The sequence below is a fragment of the Peromyscus californicus genome, unplaced genomic scaffold (assembly GCF_007827085.1).
Source record: "Peromyscus californicus insignis strain IS unplaced genomic scaffold, ASM782708v3 Scaffold_9__1_contigs__length_137607984, whole genome shotgun sequence".
NCBI classification, from domain to species: Eukaryota; Metazoa; Chordata; class Mammalia; order Rodentia; family Cricetidae; genus Peromyscus; species Peromyscus californicus.
This window is the reverse complement of record NW_026294617.1, coordinates 61576439-61592225: the sequence shown is the minus strand read 5'-3', so window position 1 is coordinate 61592225 and position 15787 is coordinate 61576439. Positions and strand designations below refer to the sequence as shown.

The 15787-nt window shown below is 40.4% G+C and overlaps 1 protein-coding gene across 1 annotated transcript in view; it reads left to right on the top strand.

Moving 5' to 3' along the window:
* The window catches only part of Gucy1b1 (guanylate cyclase 1 soluble subunit beta 1), a 45192-nt gene extending 32206 nt beyond the window's left edge, over nt 1-12986 (top strand). The window contains exons 8-14 of the mRNA XM_052731402.1: nt 4-137; nt 3860-4057; nt 6641-6878; nt 9155-9295; nt 9683-9837; nt 10140-10266; nt 11726-12986. Coding sequence (XP_052587362.1) covers nt 4-137; nt 3860-4057; nt 6641-6878; nt 9155-9295; nt 9683-9837; nt 10140-10266; nt 11726-11749 — 1017 coding nt within the window. The 3' untranslated portion in view covers nt 11750-12986. The remainder of the gene's footprint in view (nt 1-3; nt 138-3859; nt 4058-6640; nt 6879-9154; nt 9296-9682; nt 9838-10139; nt 10267-11725) is intronic.
* Nucleotides 12987-15787: the final 2801 nt, after the last annotated feature.

Sequence of the window (15787 nt, the reverse complement as noted above, 5' to 3'; positions counted from 1 at the left end):
AAGGAAGGATTGCTGGATGTTGAGAAACTTGAATGTGAGGATGAACTGACTGGGACGGAGATTAGCTGCTTACGTCTCAAGGGCCAAATGATCTACTTACCAGAAGCAGATAGCATCCTCTTCCTCTGTTCACCAAGGTAACAACTTTTAGCTTAATTGTAGTTGATAGAAGTTAAAAACAAATTCAATGAAACTTCTTTAAAATTTTTGATCCATATGTATTAGTTGTACATATGAATAGAATTTGGCATGCTATTTCAATGCATACACTTAGACTACATGGATCAAAACAGCCTCTCTTAATCCAACAGCATTTTAGTTCACAATGCTTATTTCTGCTGAAGTATAAACTGGATTTTCAAACCCTCGTTATGTAATTCTTTATAACAAGAGTGATTGCATTGGGCATTTCTAAAGACTCAAAGTCTATCTTCTTTATGTCATATCATAATCCGTCTGTGAAGTTCTTATGACATTAGGTCATGGGATGAGCAATCTGCTGTTAGCTAGTTCTATATTTTTGTACTTTCAAAAGAAGCATCACGTAAGAGAGCAATTCTGGAAAGCATAGAATATGATGACAAAAGAACTTTTCTATAGTTAGCAACAATTATAAAAAAGACTATTGTTTTGGTCTAAGTCACTTAAAATTAAAAATATGTAACTACTTTCATTGGGTTGTAGCATTCACAGTGGATTATTAAACTAAAACTTACATTAAATATGTTATTCATAATAAACATCAGAAGAGACAAAGCATAGCTTGATGTTTTACTAGTTTTAGTACTTTACTAGAAGATACAGGGGGATTTGCAATATGCATCTATAGAGCAATAGGAAAAGGTAATTGTGGGGCTTATTATTAGATGATATTTTGTATATAATATCATATAACAGTAATTATTATTTGTTTTCTGAGAATTATTTATCATGCGGGCAAAGGAGATGAACCTGTGAAATATAAAACATCTTCAAAGCTAGCATGATCCAGGAACCAAGTGACACCTGACATACCATCAGTGCTTCTTGCTCTACATTTTCCTGATTGGGTGTCAGGAGAATGACTGCTTCACTCTAGGGAAGAGTTTCTATTCAAGGACAGAAAGGTTTATTTGGAGGGAGAATCACAAATTGCATAGCATATATTTTAATTTTCATATACAGAAATCAGTCCTATAAGTGATACATTTATGAATTACCATGACATCTATTTAAATGGAAGTTTTGCCCATAAATAATTCTAAAATGATTAATTCAAAATAGGAAAAAGGAATAAGGATTTCTATTTTAAAACAGGATATCATATAGCTCAGGCTGGCCTCAAACTAGATATATAGACTTGTATAATAGTGAGCATTGGATCTTCTGAAGACTGACATTAACAAGAGTGGACCACCACAGCCACTTGTATGATGCTGAGGAGTGAATACAAGGCATTCTTGTATGCCAGGCAAACACTCTAACAAGAGACACACCAGGGGACCCCTACAGAACACTCAGAAGAAGAAGCTGTTCATAATTTCATTAAGATTTCTACCTCAGTATGAATGATCTTTCGCCTAGTATTCATTTCATTCTGATTCTTATCATCCTTCTTTGAATCTCCCTTCCACTTCTCTTCCCTCCCTCTTCTCCTTACAAGTTCTATTCTTACATTCATGACTTTGTTGTTATTGTTTGTTTTGATTTGGGTTCTTTTGAGACTCACTGAGTTTATTGAAGATCACTGTGATGTGTTCACTATTGGGACTACTCACTAGGGCCTGGCAGGCTCCTCAGTGGGTATACAAATGAAGACGATGGCTGCCTTTCCCACAGAGTCTATCAGTAGCAAGGGTCATTCATCAGGGAGAGGTAAGGCTCTTCAATTCCTCAGGCCATGACTGACTGTCGAGGCTCAGCCTTCTGTAGGCCCACTGCAGGCAGGAGAGCAGCTGTGAGGTCATGGCTGCACTGGCTCTGAGGTGCCAAGAACACATTTCACAGTCCTTTCCCAGGGCTACATTCTTCCAGATCTTACGATTATTCTGCCCTCTTCCAAGATGTTTCCTGAGCCTTATCAGTAATAATATATGCATTCTCTTTAGGACTGAATATTCAACTATCACTCCTAAGCACTCTGAGTAGTTATGTGTCTCTGCAGTCCCCACCATTGCAGAGAAGGTCTCTGATTAAAGTTGTGAATGGCATTTGTCTATAGGTATAAACATACATATTTTATTTAGAAGTCTGCCTGACTTCATGACAATTTAGTTAAACAATAGCATTACATTCTCCCCTCGGGTTAGGCCCCCCTCAGCCACGAGCAGGTTGAAAGTGCTACTCTTGAAGAGTGGGCTACAAATCCAATCAGAGAGAGTTGGATCTTCACATTACAGTTGCAGAACTGTTTCATAGGTGGGCAAATCTTGCCTCACAGATTGGTCCTGTAGATATGGGGTTCAGTTGTGTAAGACCATTGATGCCTTTTCGCCTCCAGCAGAATGTCCAACACCTTCTGGAACTACGAAAGCTACCCAGCAGGAAGGAAGCTTTCAGCTCGGTTCCAGCTTGATTCCTCTACACCTTGCAGTCAAGGTGTGTGGTATCTCCAGCAACAGGGTTTTAGCAACTAAGTGTATTCAGCTAAGAAGAGTGACAGTAGTCGGTGCTGTCTAAAGAGGCTCTGTGGCCTCCCTGACTGAGAGGGCATATTACACCTGGCACTAGGGTATCCATTTCAATTTTAAGATTATCTCATTTTGTCTTTCCTCATGGGCAGATCTTGCTTGCTCATGTTTGGATCATTTGGTTATCTGTCATCTTTTTAGATGGGTTTATTTTTGCAAGAGGGCTTTAAAATACACAAAGCAGCTGTCTAATTTGTCAATACCACCCTTGATTATTCTGTGTTTGCATTGGGGTATTGCCTACTTTGCTTTGACTTCTAGAAATTTCTGTTGAGAACACTTTCTTCGGAACCTCTTCTTAATCCGAAGTTCCTTAGTAAAGTCATGACCCAAAATCTATTATTTTAGAAAAATTGCTATCCTGAATAAATATCTAGAAACAGTAACTTTGCACTTTAAGAACTAATTCAAACCAAAATAAAGCGTTAGATGCTTAGCTAATAAGTAATTGGTAACTGAACTTTTTACTTACTAGAATTTCAGTGACTCAGTCAAGATTGTTATAATAATATTATAAAAAGGTAAGATTTAAGTTACAAAGATGTATAGACTTCAGCAATGTCCGATACATTTTAAAAATGAGGGAAGTCAACCAAAGGAAATAAGACTAGAGGAAGAGAAGAAAGCCCGAGGAGAGAATGGCATGAAAGCACAAGGCAGGGAGGCTTTAAAAGGCATGCTGAGGAGGCTTACTAAAGCTTGCAAACTCAATCATTGTTTCTGGCAGCAAAGAAATTAGTTATAAGAGTCTTAGAATCCTAAGGCAAATGAGATGATTTCTCAATAGAAACATCTTTATTCCTGACTCATGCATGAGGATAGATTTTTCTTCTGGGATAAGGAAAAACATGATGATCTCGTCAAATGTACTAGCCTTGCATTAAATACGAGAGGAGATTTTTTGTGGGGCAGTTTTCTGTGTTATTTTTCCGTGAAAGCAGATGCGGATACCTCCCAAAAGTACAACCCGACTAACACCTACTTCAAGTTTGCCACTTGCTAGTGGGGTTTTAGATATGCAGAAAACAAAGCCTTTCTGGTTAGGCTCCTCCTGCTGTTTCTTCAGGCTGATCTTTTGAACAGTGATGGTGGAGAAGGAGAAAGCGACCTTATGCCTCTTGCTGTTGGGAGGGCTGATCCCATCATGTGGACCCATGGTGCTGATTTTGCTCCACCGCTCTGTGTGACAGTGTGATGAACCTGGATGATCTGACAAGAAGAGGCCTGTACCTGAGTGACATCCCTCTTCATGATGCCACTAGAGACCTGGTTCTTTTGGGAGAACAGTTTCGGGAGGAGTATAAGCTGACCCAAGAGCTGGAGATCCTCACGGACAGGCTGCAGCTCACACTGAGAGCCCTGGAGGATGAGAAGAAGAAGACAGACACGTAAGAATGGAGAGAAAAAACGGGCTGGCTTTTAGTCACCATTTGCTACCACTGGTGTAGTGTTACAATTCAGACTCTTACTGGAAGGGTCTGGGACCTCTTATGTCTGGGTCCTCTTTCCACATGATAAGAAAAATTAGTGCTTTCCTGATACCCATAGGGTGTTTTCCTCAAGTTCTTGAATGTTCTTTTTTTAAATTTTTTGTTTGCCAAATAGGATGTTTTATTTTTGGAGAATTGAACGTAATTGACTTGTTTCCCGTCAGAACTATTTCATTCCACTTCAGCACCAGAAGATTGACAGCTGCAGCACATCCTGTCTTCCTTAGCATTGATGCATGTGTCAAATGCCCGTCCCCAGATGCTGGGCACACAAGTAAACACAACACTTAGCATTGGTAATACCATGAATGAAATAGAGGATTCATCGTAAATGCCTGTCTTTATCATTCACCTGTTTTCACCTTTACATTATTCATCAGAAAGATGTGTCTATGTCTACTTGCTCTGAGACTGTTTTAACTCCACCTGTGGTTGTAAGGGTACCTAGTTTAATTGGCTACATGTTCCGAAAATTTCATCAAGCACATGGGGATAGGCAGTTTAACATCTCCCATTGCTTGAAAAAAAAACTCAGAGTACATGTTATATTAGTACATGGTGCAACTTCACCCATGAAAAATATCACATATTTTTGCATGATGCACCAAAGATTCAGATTCACTGTCATACTGCTTGGTTGATTCCAGTTACACTATATTCTGCATTGGCTGTGATATCAGAAAATGATGTAGATCTCATTTTTTTTTTTATATTGTGGTTCCATATATGCTGATATCCACACTTACAGTTATGTCACTCAGCTTTCTGTTGCTATAAAAACTGCTGAGACAATACACTCATGAAGAAATCGGGAAAGTTTGAGTTTGTGACTTCAGAGGTTTCAGTTGCTGGCCCTGTTGCTTTAGGCTGCAATGGGATCAGGTACCGTAGCAGGGATGCATGACAGAGGAGGCTGCTCACGTCATGCTGGCCAGGACGCTGAAAGGAAGGATGAGATCTGTGTGTCAGTAAAGGGTGTGCCCAAGTGACATAGCTTCCTCCCACTGGACCTCGCCTCTTAAAGGTTCCATCAGTCTGCAATGGCACCACAGACTGGGAACTAAGGCTTCAACATGTGGTCCTTTAGGGGATGTCTCAGGTCCGAGCTACACCAGTAGGAACAGACATCTAGTACTACAAAGATGCAGACTTTAAATGATGGAAATATCCTTACAGTCTACATTCTGTACTAAAAATGCTGTTGGTTCACGTTGCCACTAAATTGTTGGCTTGAGTGTTCACTTCTCTCACTGTCTATGGAGCAGCCTTTGGAGTTGACATTACTGTCACTAGAGCTTGACTTCTGAACCAGAAAATAAGGACCCATCACAGGGCCCCCTTCTTTGTTTTGGTTTTCCCAAGGTTTAATGGATTTTCAAAGACCACTTTCACTATTTTCCTTGTTTTAGTTTGCCCAAGGTTGAATGAATTTTCAAAAACCACCTTCACTATTTGGGGATATTGTGCTTCATTAATTTTCATGATTGGTTTTTAGATTACTAGAGCGGGATTTGATTTTATAGTAGAGACTTTATTTTAAGACAATTTCAACTTTATTTTAAGACAATTTCATTAGAAACCATCTAATTTTCTTTAAAGCTAAGCTCTTTTACTGTTCACATTCTGTATTAAGAGCGCACTTCAATGTTGCATGAAATAATTTCTGTTTACAAGCTAAAAGCAGTCACTGAAGAAATTCTGCTGTGGCTAGAGAGAAAATAGAGGGTTCAGGTCTGTTTTTCATATTTGAACTTCGCCCGTTGGCTAAAAGGATGAAAAGGATAAGAAGGCCTGGTTTCTTCTTGTTTCTTCAGGCTGGGAGCCCAAAGGTTTTTGCTTTCCTTCTAATCCACCAGCTCCCCTCCTGCTGTGTGTTGACCACACTCTCTCCTCAGCTCATTCCCAATGCCTTGGTAGTGGTCTCAGCATTGCCTACAGAGATAAAATGTCTGCCCATCTGGGCCACTTTTCATCTCTTTTATCAATTTCTTCCAGGAAAGCGTGAAGTATAAATAAGACTAGAAAGCAATTCTACCTTATCTTCTGTGACCTTGCAATATTTGAAATGAACTTTATTCGTGTAAAGTGAATGTGTTCCTGTTATTTTACTGTTTGTGCAGTATTTTAGATTCTCATAGTGACAATGTCAAGCCTGTCACTGTCATAAGAACAGGGTGAGAAGCCAGGACTGCAAATGAAAACCGTGAGGTTCTAGTGATGGTCTTTTGCTTTTCCTATCTATTTATTTCCTTGGCTTATTTTGAATTGGTTTGAAATGGTTCAGGATTAGGGATATATGTAATCACAACAGACAAATGGTTGCTGTGTTTCTTTGTTTTGTATGTAGCTAATGTTTGATGCTGGTTTTAAAAGGTATCTTACCAGGGATCCAGCACAATGGCCTGATGCAGAATAGAGGCAAAGCCTGAGTGGTAAAGGCTCGCCAGCATGTCTTACAGTGCTTTCCCCTAATCCCCATAGGTTGCTGTATTCAGTCCTCCCTCCATCTGTTGCCAATGAGCTGAGACACAAGCGCCCAGTGCCTGCCAAAAGATACGACAATGTGACCATCCTCTTCAGTGGCATTGTGGGCTTCAATGCTTTCTGTAGCAAGCATGCATCTGGAGAAGGAGCCATGAAGATTGTCAATCTGCTCAATGACCTCTACACCAGATTTGACACACTGACTGATTCACGGAAAAACCCATTTGTTTATAAGGCAAGTCCTCTTGGGAGCCTGTTGTAGTACAGTACAAGTCTGGGCTTCTGAGACTCCCCTGGTCATGGCAGCAGGACTGTAGCTGCTTTGCTAGTGTTATAAGGTCTATTGAGTCTCTGCAGGCCACTAGCTTACAATTTCCTCATTGTAAAAAATGTATGGTAATTTCATACATGTGGGTAATGCATTCCAATCATATTCATACCTATCTTCTCTTACCTCCCTCCTATCTCTCTTCCCAGAAAGTACCCCTCCCCCCACTTCCATGTTTTTGTTTGTTTATTTGTTTGTGTTCTGAGCCACTGAGTTTAACCAAGGCTGCCTGCATGGGCACAGGTGTGGAGTTCTCCACCGGAGTGTGGACAACTTAACAGTAGTTACACCACCGAAGACACTGTGCCTTCTTTGTCCAGAAGGAATCCCCCATCTACGATTGAATGTTGCCTCACCAGAGTCTTGGGAAGACCTTGTGAAGACACCTGAAGCTGCTGTATGACTCTGAGTACAATAGCTATGACATTTCCAGAAGATGTCATTTCACAGCCTTCCTCCTTATCATCGGCTTTTACATTTTTTTCTGCCCCCCCCCCCCCCCCCCCCCCCCCCCCCCCCCCCGCCATGGATAGATGGATATTCCCAGATGTCCACTTGCAGGAGATGATGCAGATGTTGTACTTGGTGCTGTACACTCAATAGTCATTTTTAGCCCTTTGATCAGTCATGAGTCTCTGCACTAACTACGGCTCACTGTAGAATGTAGCTTCTCTGCCCAAGGCTGAGGGCAGCACTAGACTATGGTATAAACTTCAGTGCTGAGTAGTTACCACTTAGGAAACTTTCTTTTCATTGCACCCATGATGATGTTTCATGGAGTAGACAATCTCTGGCTGACATGAGGTATCCGGCGGTTTCTTTGCACTTAGGTTAACGAGTCTGTGCAGATTGTTTATTACATTTAATATAAACACAGCATTCATTTTTGTGCTCAGCCAAAGACATTTTTTCCTAAAATACATAAATGCTTTGCACTGTAAAGAAGTCGTGGAGCTTTGAGAAGGGTCCTGGGCCTCAGGTTTACTTTTAGATACCATCAACTTGAAGATAAACATTTACAAGACATCTCTGCCCTTTGTTTTAAGTAGAAACAAATACAATATCGGAAAAATGAAGTCAGTGGAATATTACTTTATAAAGGCAAGAATGTTACTGACTGTGTCTAGGCTCCTGGAGTAATATAACTTCACAAGAACTATTTATGTTGTGGTTCTTTTCTGAGGCACAGTGTTACATTGGGTGAGCACATCACGATAGTACGGGGCTTAACTCAGTCTACTTTGCTTATTTTAAGTAAGAAGCTGGGTGGCATCTGAGTAATGATACCCACGGTTATTTCCTGGCCTCCATAAGGCGTGTTCATAGAGGCATGTACCTGTACAACATGCATACACCAAATCAACAATTCAACTTAAAAACTTAAAGAATAATTAAATGACATATTAAAACATGGCTAGAGGCCAGGATCAATCAATGAACTTCAGCCAACAGCTCCTGTGTTATTGAACCAGTGCTGCTCAAGGAAGTAATGAAGTAATAGAACATTCCACATGAGGCGCTAAGTTTGGAAAAGCTGAGATGCAGTGCACATTTGTAACCTCAGTGCTGAGGGCTTGCTTGCCAGGCAGTCCAGCTGAATACTAGGCTCCAGGTTCTGTAAGAAACTCTGTCTCAAAATGAAGGTAGCAGGCCAGGGAGATAGCTCAGTGGCAGAGTGCATGCCTCGCATGTTGTAATACCTGGATTCAAATTCAATCCCCAGCAGTATATACTCAAACACATAAAAGGAAAAATGGCAAAAAATTAAGGTAGAAAGAGAGAGAGAGAGAGAGAGAGAGAGAGAGAGAGAGAGAGAGAGAGAGGTGAGAGAGACCTTCCATCAACCTGTAGCCTCCATGTGCACAGGCAGGCACACTGCACACACACCCACACACACTTGCACATACATGGGTAAGGGCATTTTTACACATATGTGCGTGCACACACAGATATTCTGCTGAGTTACAAGTGGATCTCAGAAGAAATGATTAAGAAGCTCTACCATGTAAATTCCAAATAGTTGAAAGTTTCCATCCTGCTGGAGCTCACACTACTCTAGTTTTAAGGAATTTAAAAGGGAGGTCACTGTGAATTCTGGGAAATACTGTGTATCATAACAATAATAGTAAAAAACAGTCACTTTATGTCAACCATTGAGCATGTGAATGTGTGTGTCACCTTAGGTGGAGACAGTTGGTGATAAGTATATGACCGTGAGTGGTTTACCAGAGCCTTGTATCCACCATGCTCGGTCCATTTGCCACCTTGCCTTGGACATGATGGAAATCGCTGGCCAAGTTCAAGTAGATGGTGAATCTGTTCAGGTGAGTAAAGAAACTGGACATTAGGATACTAACAGTAGAACTTGGTCAACAACCGATTCATATTCCTAATCTGGAAATGGTTAACATGTACAAAGACAGGCATCTTGAAAGAAAAATGCCTGTTGTATTACACTCTTCCATAGACATGGGAAATAAATTAGTTCACTTGTTCTGTGGACAGAATGTCCTGAGGATATGAAGAGTTCCCACTGTTTCTGTTTTAATGTTTCACCATGGACGTTACCCACTTCATATCTTCAGGTCTTCCTCTTTGGTCAGAATATTTCTCTTCTCAGAGGGATATTGTGTGAGGGCATTTAAAATAGTATGTTAATAATATGTATGTTAACCATGAAGGCGATTGGAGCAAAACTTTGCTTTCTACAGATAACGATCGGGATCCACACTGGGGAAGTGGTGACAGGTGTCATTGGACAGCGGATGCCTCGGTATTGTCTTTTCGGAAATACTGTCAACCTCACAAGCAGAACAGAAACCACAGGAGAAAAGGGAAAGATAAATGTTTCTGAATATACATACAGGTGAGGAGGGGACCATCATACTATTTACAGGGTAGTGTGTGGGTGAACTGTGTGGTTTTACTTCCTTTAAAGAGTTGCTACCCCCTGTCCTCCCCTCTGCTGCTGGAATTACTTTTTATTCGAAAAGTGTGTACCACTGTTTCCATGGTAAACCACTCCACGTCACAGTGGGAGTCTCTGATCAACACCTTTACTAAAACCATAGGTGCCTTTAACTACAACTGCAGTGTGGGGTCTGGCTGCCTTCATTCTCTATGCAACCTCTATCAACTTCCCTCTCTCCTCCATCCCCTGTCTTTCAGGTGTCTCATGTCTCCAGAAAATTCAGATCCACAGTTCTATCTGGAGCACAGAGGCCCGGTGTCCATGAAGGGCAAGAAAGAACCAATGCAAGTTTGGTTCCTATCCAGAAAAAACACAGGCATAGAGGTATGGCTCCCCAGGGCGTTGCATTTGTTTCTGAGAAAGAATATCAAGTGGGAGTTCAAGCAGACACACCAGACTTGGAGAAAAAAAAAGGAATTCTTGCTTATAGAGAGGACTCTTCCATAAAATCCAACTTCATGGCAGTGCCGTTGAACCAGTTAGAACCAGACTTGCTCTAGAAGGGGCTGTACAGTTTTTATCTTGTAATGGAGGTAGGAACCAAAGCCTCAGGCTGAGCAGAGCTGAGGTGTACTTCTTCCTCTGTGGTCCAGTTCAAACATAGCCCAGGTGCTGGGGCCTCAGGGACCCATGAGACCTTCTCAGCCCTTGCTACTTCCTCCGAGATCTCAGCAATCTACACAACGGCCATAATTCCTGGCAGTTTTATCAATCAGGAAGCTCAGGGTTCTCCCAAGGCCACCAGAAGTTCTTGTGCAGTTTTGGTGGGGGGACCTGTAGCTAGAGTTTTCCTGCCTGGCCCACAGTCAGGACAAATCTCTCTCACCTGCCAGTCCCACAGCTGCTCAGACCCAACCAAGTAAACACAGAGACTTATATTGCTTACAAACTGTATGGCCATGGCAGGCTTCTTGCTAACTGTTCTTACAGCTTAAATTAATCCATTTCCATTAATCTATACCTTGCCACATGGCTCGTGGCTTACCGGCATCTTCACATGCTGTTTGTCATCATGGCGGCTGGCTCAGCCTTCCACTTCCCAGCTTTATTCTCCTCCTTGTCCCGCCTATACTTCCTGCCTGGCCACTGGCCAATTAGTGATTTATTTATTGACTAATCAGCAACACACTTGACATACAGACCATCCCACAGCAGGGTCCCTCAATTATCTGGTCTCTTTGGAGTTTCTCCTGGAGAGATGCCTGGTCTCTGATTTTAAAGAATCCAAACAATTCCTTAGGGGAGGTTTGGGTTCTCAAGTGCTGAGAGATTCCACTCCAGCCACAAGCCAAGGCAGGACAGCAAGGTCACAGCCATGCCTGGCCTGTTCAAGCGGTCAAGTCAGAAGCACAAGCACAGTCCGTTCCCTCTTTGGTGAATTAACTCTTCAGAGGGGGTGAGATGACCCGACCACACATCTTCTCCTCTGTGTATACATTCCCTAAACATGTTTTCATAAACTACAACAAACGCGAAAGGGAACAGGATGCTAGCTTTTCAATACTTAGCCTCTTTCTTCAGTTTTTACTCCTTTAAGTACTTTGCTTCTGAGGGTGGCACGCTCATGGGTGCCCTTCTGAAGAAGCAAACTCTCCAGTGTCAGTCTTCTTGGTCAGATGACCCGAAGAATAATTTCTTCTCAAGCTAGAGTGGAGATGGCTTTATAGAAACTATAGATATAAATGTATATCCCACTGTCAGAGACAGGAAAATGTGTTTGGGGGGGCATTGTAAGTTTCATTGTATTGGAAGGTCAATAATATATTTCTTCCATTCATTTAAGGAAACAAACCAGGAGGAAAACTGAACCTCAGATAGTGGGACAGAGAACACTGTCAAGTTAGCTTCCAGTGGCAGCCTCATAAGCGTCAAGCCCAGGAGCATTTCTTCCCTGTGGATACCGATTTCTACTGCCCTTTTCAGTGACCCAAGGCTTTCTCCTAGTTACAAATATCCAACACTATCTGTTATCCAATGTTAGCTCTGCTTTTGACTATGTTTAAGGTCTTGGTATAGTTTCTAAAGTTTGGCTTTTGATGTGGATGATTTGAACTTCATATTCATTAAATTCTGCTACAAGTGTTACTGGTGATCTAAAAGTGGTAGACACCCACTATGTATTTGTTGAACTAGATAAACTGAGACTTAATAGTATCTAGCCATGTGTGTGTATATATATATATACAAACCTGCTGAGCCATGATATATATATATATATATATCATGGCTCAGCAGGTTTGTTTTATGCTCCACGTATATGTACATGTATATTTTAATGACTATGACGTAAAACAAAGTTTATATCATGTTGGTGCATGTCATTCTAGAAACCATTTTCTAAAGGAGTGAATCTAAGTTTTGGGAAAAATGCAATTTATTTCTAGACTTCTGAAGTAGGAATTGATATGCTGTACTAAGAAGAGAGTGACTATTTTGAAATATGTTAATTTCCTTCTGGAAATATAAAATATACATTTCTATTATTGTAAGATTTGGTTGCTCATTCAAATCTCATGCCAAGTATAGTTTACCTAACATCTGACATGCCCTAATTCGTATTGCAGTCCTTGTATTGAGTTTCAGAGATTACTGGTGGCTGTGATGGGATTGCATTATTTCACACTGAAAGGTTACATTTGCAAGTGTTGGGGGTCAAACTGTATCCGAAAACAAAGCTGGGAATACACAGCCAGAATACTGCTGTTAGAGCCAACTTTGGCCTATCTCCAGACCTGAGCTTCCTTGATTAGTTTAGAAGAATATCAACTGACCAAGGACATCATATTCAGAATATTCAGAACACATTTTAATTCCAACAAAGAATGGACTTCATTTATGTTGGAATATTTGACCTATCATCCTTTAAAAGTCTCTGATAATTTATTGATATCCATCTTTATAAAATATAGTGAAACTACTTTTGTGTAAAAATGTTTGTCTTTAAATTTAGTATTTCGTTATCAGCACATCAATATATATATATATAAATGTTACATGTTAATTGTGTAAAAAAACTCTACAATAAATTATTTTTTTCACTTGTCTACAGAGAGTTTTGATTTAAAAAATGATATTGGCACAACTTGAAATTTTTCTTAATTTCATATTTAAAAGCATTTTTCAACTTTGTAAGCTATAAATTAATTCTGATTTTTCTACTTTTGTAATTTGTTTTCAGAGCTGGGTGCTGAACCCAGAGCATGACATATGCTGGACAAATGCTGTAACAAGGGGCTGTACCCACCACCCAGCTGTTACATGAAATTTGAATAGTTACTCTTATTACTACTCTGTTCGTTTGCTCTTTAGCCAGGCTGTCCTTGAACTTAGGCCGCCCTCCTGCTTTATTGTTGGGATCATGTGACACTAAACAATATTCTTTAATCCCAAGGAAGAAACAGAATGGAAGATGAAACACAAGAGAAATATGCAGACAAATGTGAAAACGGCCTCAACTGAAATAGCTAACAGTCTGCTTAAGGTGGGAGAGGCGTACATAGGCATTCAACACATTTAATATTCATAACTATCAAAGATGTTTAACATAAAAATGATACTAAATGAGTAACTTGAGAGAAAAGGTTAAAGAAAATAACAATTACATTAACATCTTCCTAATGCTCAAAACATTTATTGAGGGTTCCTTTTGGCGTACACTGGCTTAGGTATTTGGGGCATGCTATAATTTGGATCTGACTGTCTCCCCCAGACTCCAATGCTGATGGCTTGCTTGGTCTTCATCTTGGTGCTGTTTATGAAAAAAGCTCCAGTGGAAGGAAGTTAGGTTATAGAGGTAGCACCCTTGAAAAAGATTGAGAGATCCATACCCATTGGCTTCTTTGTTGTCATAAGATGAGTAATATCACTCCTTCTACCATGTGTTGCCTCATAACAGGTACAAAAACAATCCCGATCATGGACTGACACTCCTATAATCACAACCACAATCCAAAGTAAAAGTTCCCCCCTAGTTTTCCTAGGCATTCTGTTACATTAAGAGATCTCTAACATGAGGTGTGCTAATAAGCAAAACATTTCTGCCGTCACAGCATTTGCATGCAAAATTTCACATCTTGGTTGTTAAGAAATGTCAAATAGGTACAAACCACCCAGTCCGAAAAGTTATTAAGTCTTCCTTTAAATGACCTGTTTCCCACTTTCCCCTCTCCATTCCACACTCTTGATTTCTTTCCTATCTAAACTCACTATTTCTAGCCATTATCTCTATCCCTGAGAAAAGAACAGAGTGTCACCATAGGCAATGTCACCTGATAGCTGCTGCCTTTGCAAGATTGTACCTGCTCTGTCTGGAAGGCCTTTGTCCATGCTCTAATGGCAGAGTTCTCCTGTCACCTCCATCAAAAACCTTTCGTTAGAGAAGAGAAGAGGACTTGTGTGCTCCAGGGTCACACAGTACTTACCAGAGCACATTATCTGTTTGTATACCTCTTGAGTTCACTGTAAATCTTACAGCCAAAATACTCCTTCTTTTCCTATGTGTCACCTGAGCCCACCACAAATAAGCAGTTGATAAGTGCTTGTTGAATGAAGGAACAGAGGGAGCAGTCTGTGGACGAGGTAGAAACTAGATTTTCAGGAAGAGTGGGAAATGTATGAGGTTGGAGGAAAAATAAGGGCTACAGAAAAGCTGTTATTAAGCTATTATTAAACCGGTTCTTGAAGGAAGTCCTGCTTTCATTGGTGTGGGCTGAGTGAACAGCAGAGAACTAGAGTGTGTGGTTTTAGGGAGTGGCTAGCCTTTGGCATGAGCCTTATCCAAAGTGATGGAAGGGCTAAAGGCCAATTAAGAACTCAAGGTTCATAACTCAAAGTTTGTAATAAGATATGGGGCAAAGGGGATGAGGAGAAAGGTAAGCAGAGGCTACTTGTCTGGTTAGTTGATAAATGACAAAACCACTAAACAGGACAGAGGGTGCATAAGGGAGAAAGAATTTCGGGGAAAGGAAATGAGAATATTAGACGTGGGTTGTAGAGTGCCTATGGCTTCGTTTAAGAGAGTAACGACTGTTCTCTCAAGATGGCATGATGAGTGAGTATAAAAATAACCTTGGGTCTCTACAGCTTCCATTTCACACAGTCTGTTAGCAGCCTGTGACGATGATGCATTCACCTAATCTATATCCTGGTTCTCCCACCGTTAAAAGTGAGAATATAATAAGTGTTGCTGAAATTGTTTGTTGATATATTAAGACATGAAGAACTCATAGAGTTAGAACATGGGCTCAGCATTTTGAAGATAGTAGAGATGTAACCAAAGACATGCAAATTCACAAATCATTGGTAATACATTGTGAATGCTAAATCACGGACAGCACATGCCACGAGAAAACAACAGTGTCAACAAGCAGAACCTGGATAGTGTTTGAATATTCAAACACAATGAAAATTCCCTACAAATTAAAATCAAGTATAAAAGATAGCAGTTTGTCAGTTTGGATTCAAAAGACATTTTCATGAATACATAAAAATATATATGTGTATTATATTTCTTAACTATTTCATTTTGTTTGAATCTATAATTGACTCTCCAAATGATGTGCTGTTTTCTTTGTCCTTGTAAGAAGAGAATAGCTTTTTTTTTTGCAAGCTTTGCCTAAGTATATTTCTTTACATGTCAGCTGCAATAATGGCTGATATACCTCTAGAGGGCAGCAGAGAATGCTATTGGGCCTCAAGACCATGGAGCCTAAGGAAAGGATGCAATTGCTATCAAAGGATAGTTCTCCCTCTGTGGCTAAGATTCAAATTACTTTTGGCTCTCTTGTAAGACAAGCAGTTATCCATGGAGCCATCTTTCCAGGTTCTCCTTGTCCATTCATGCAGG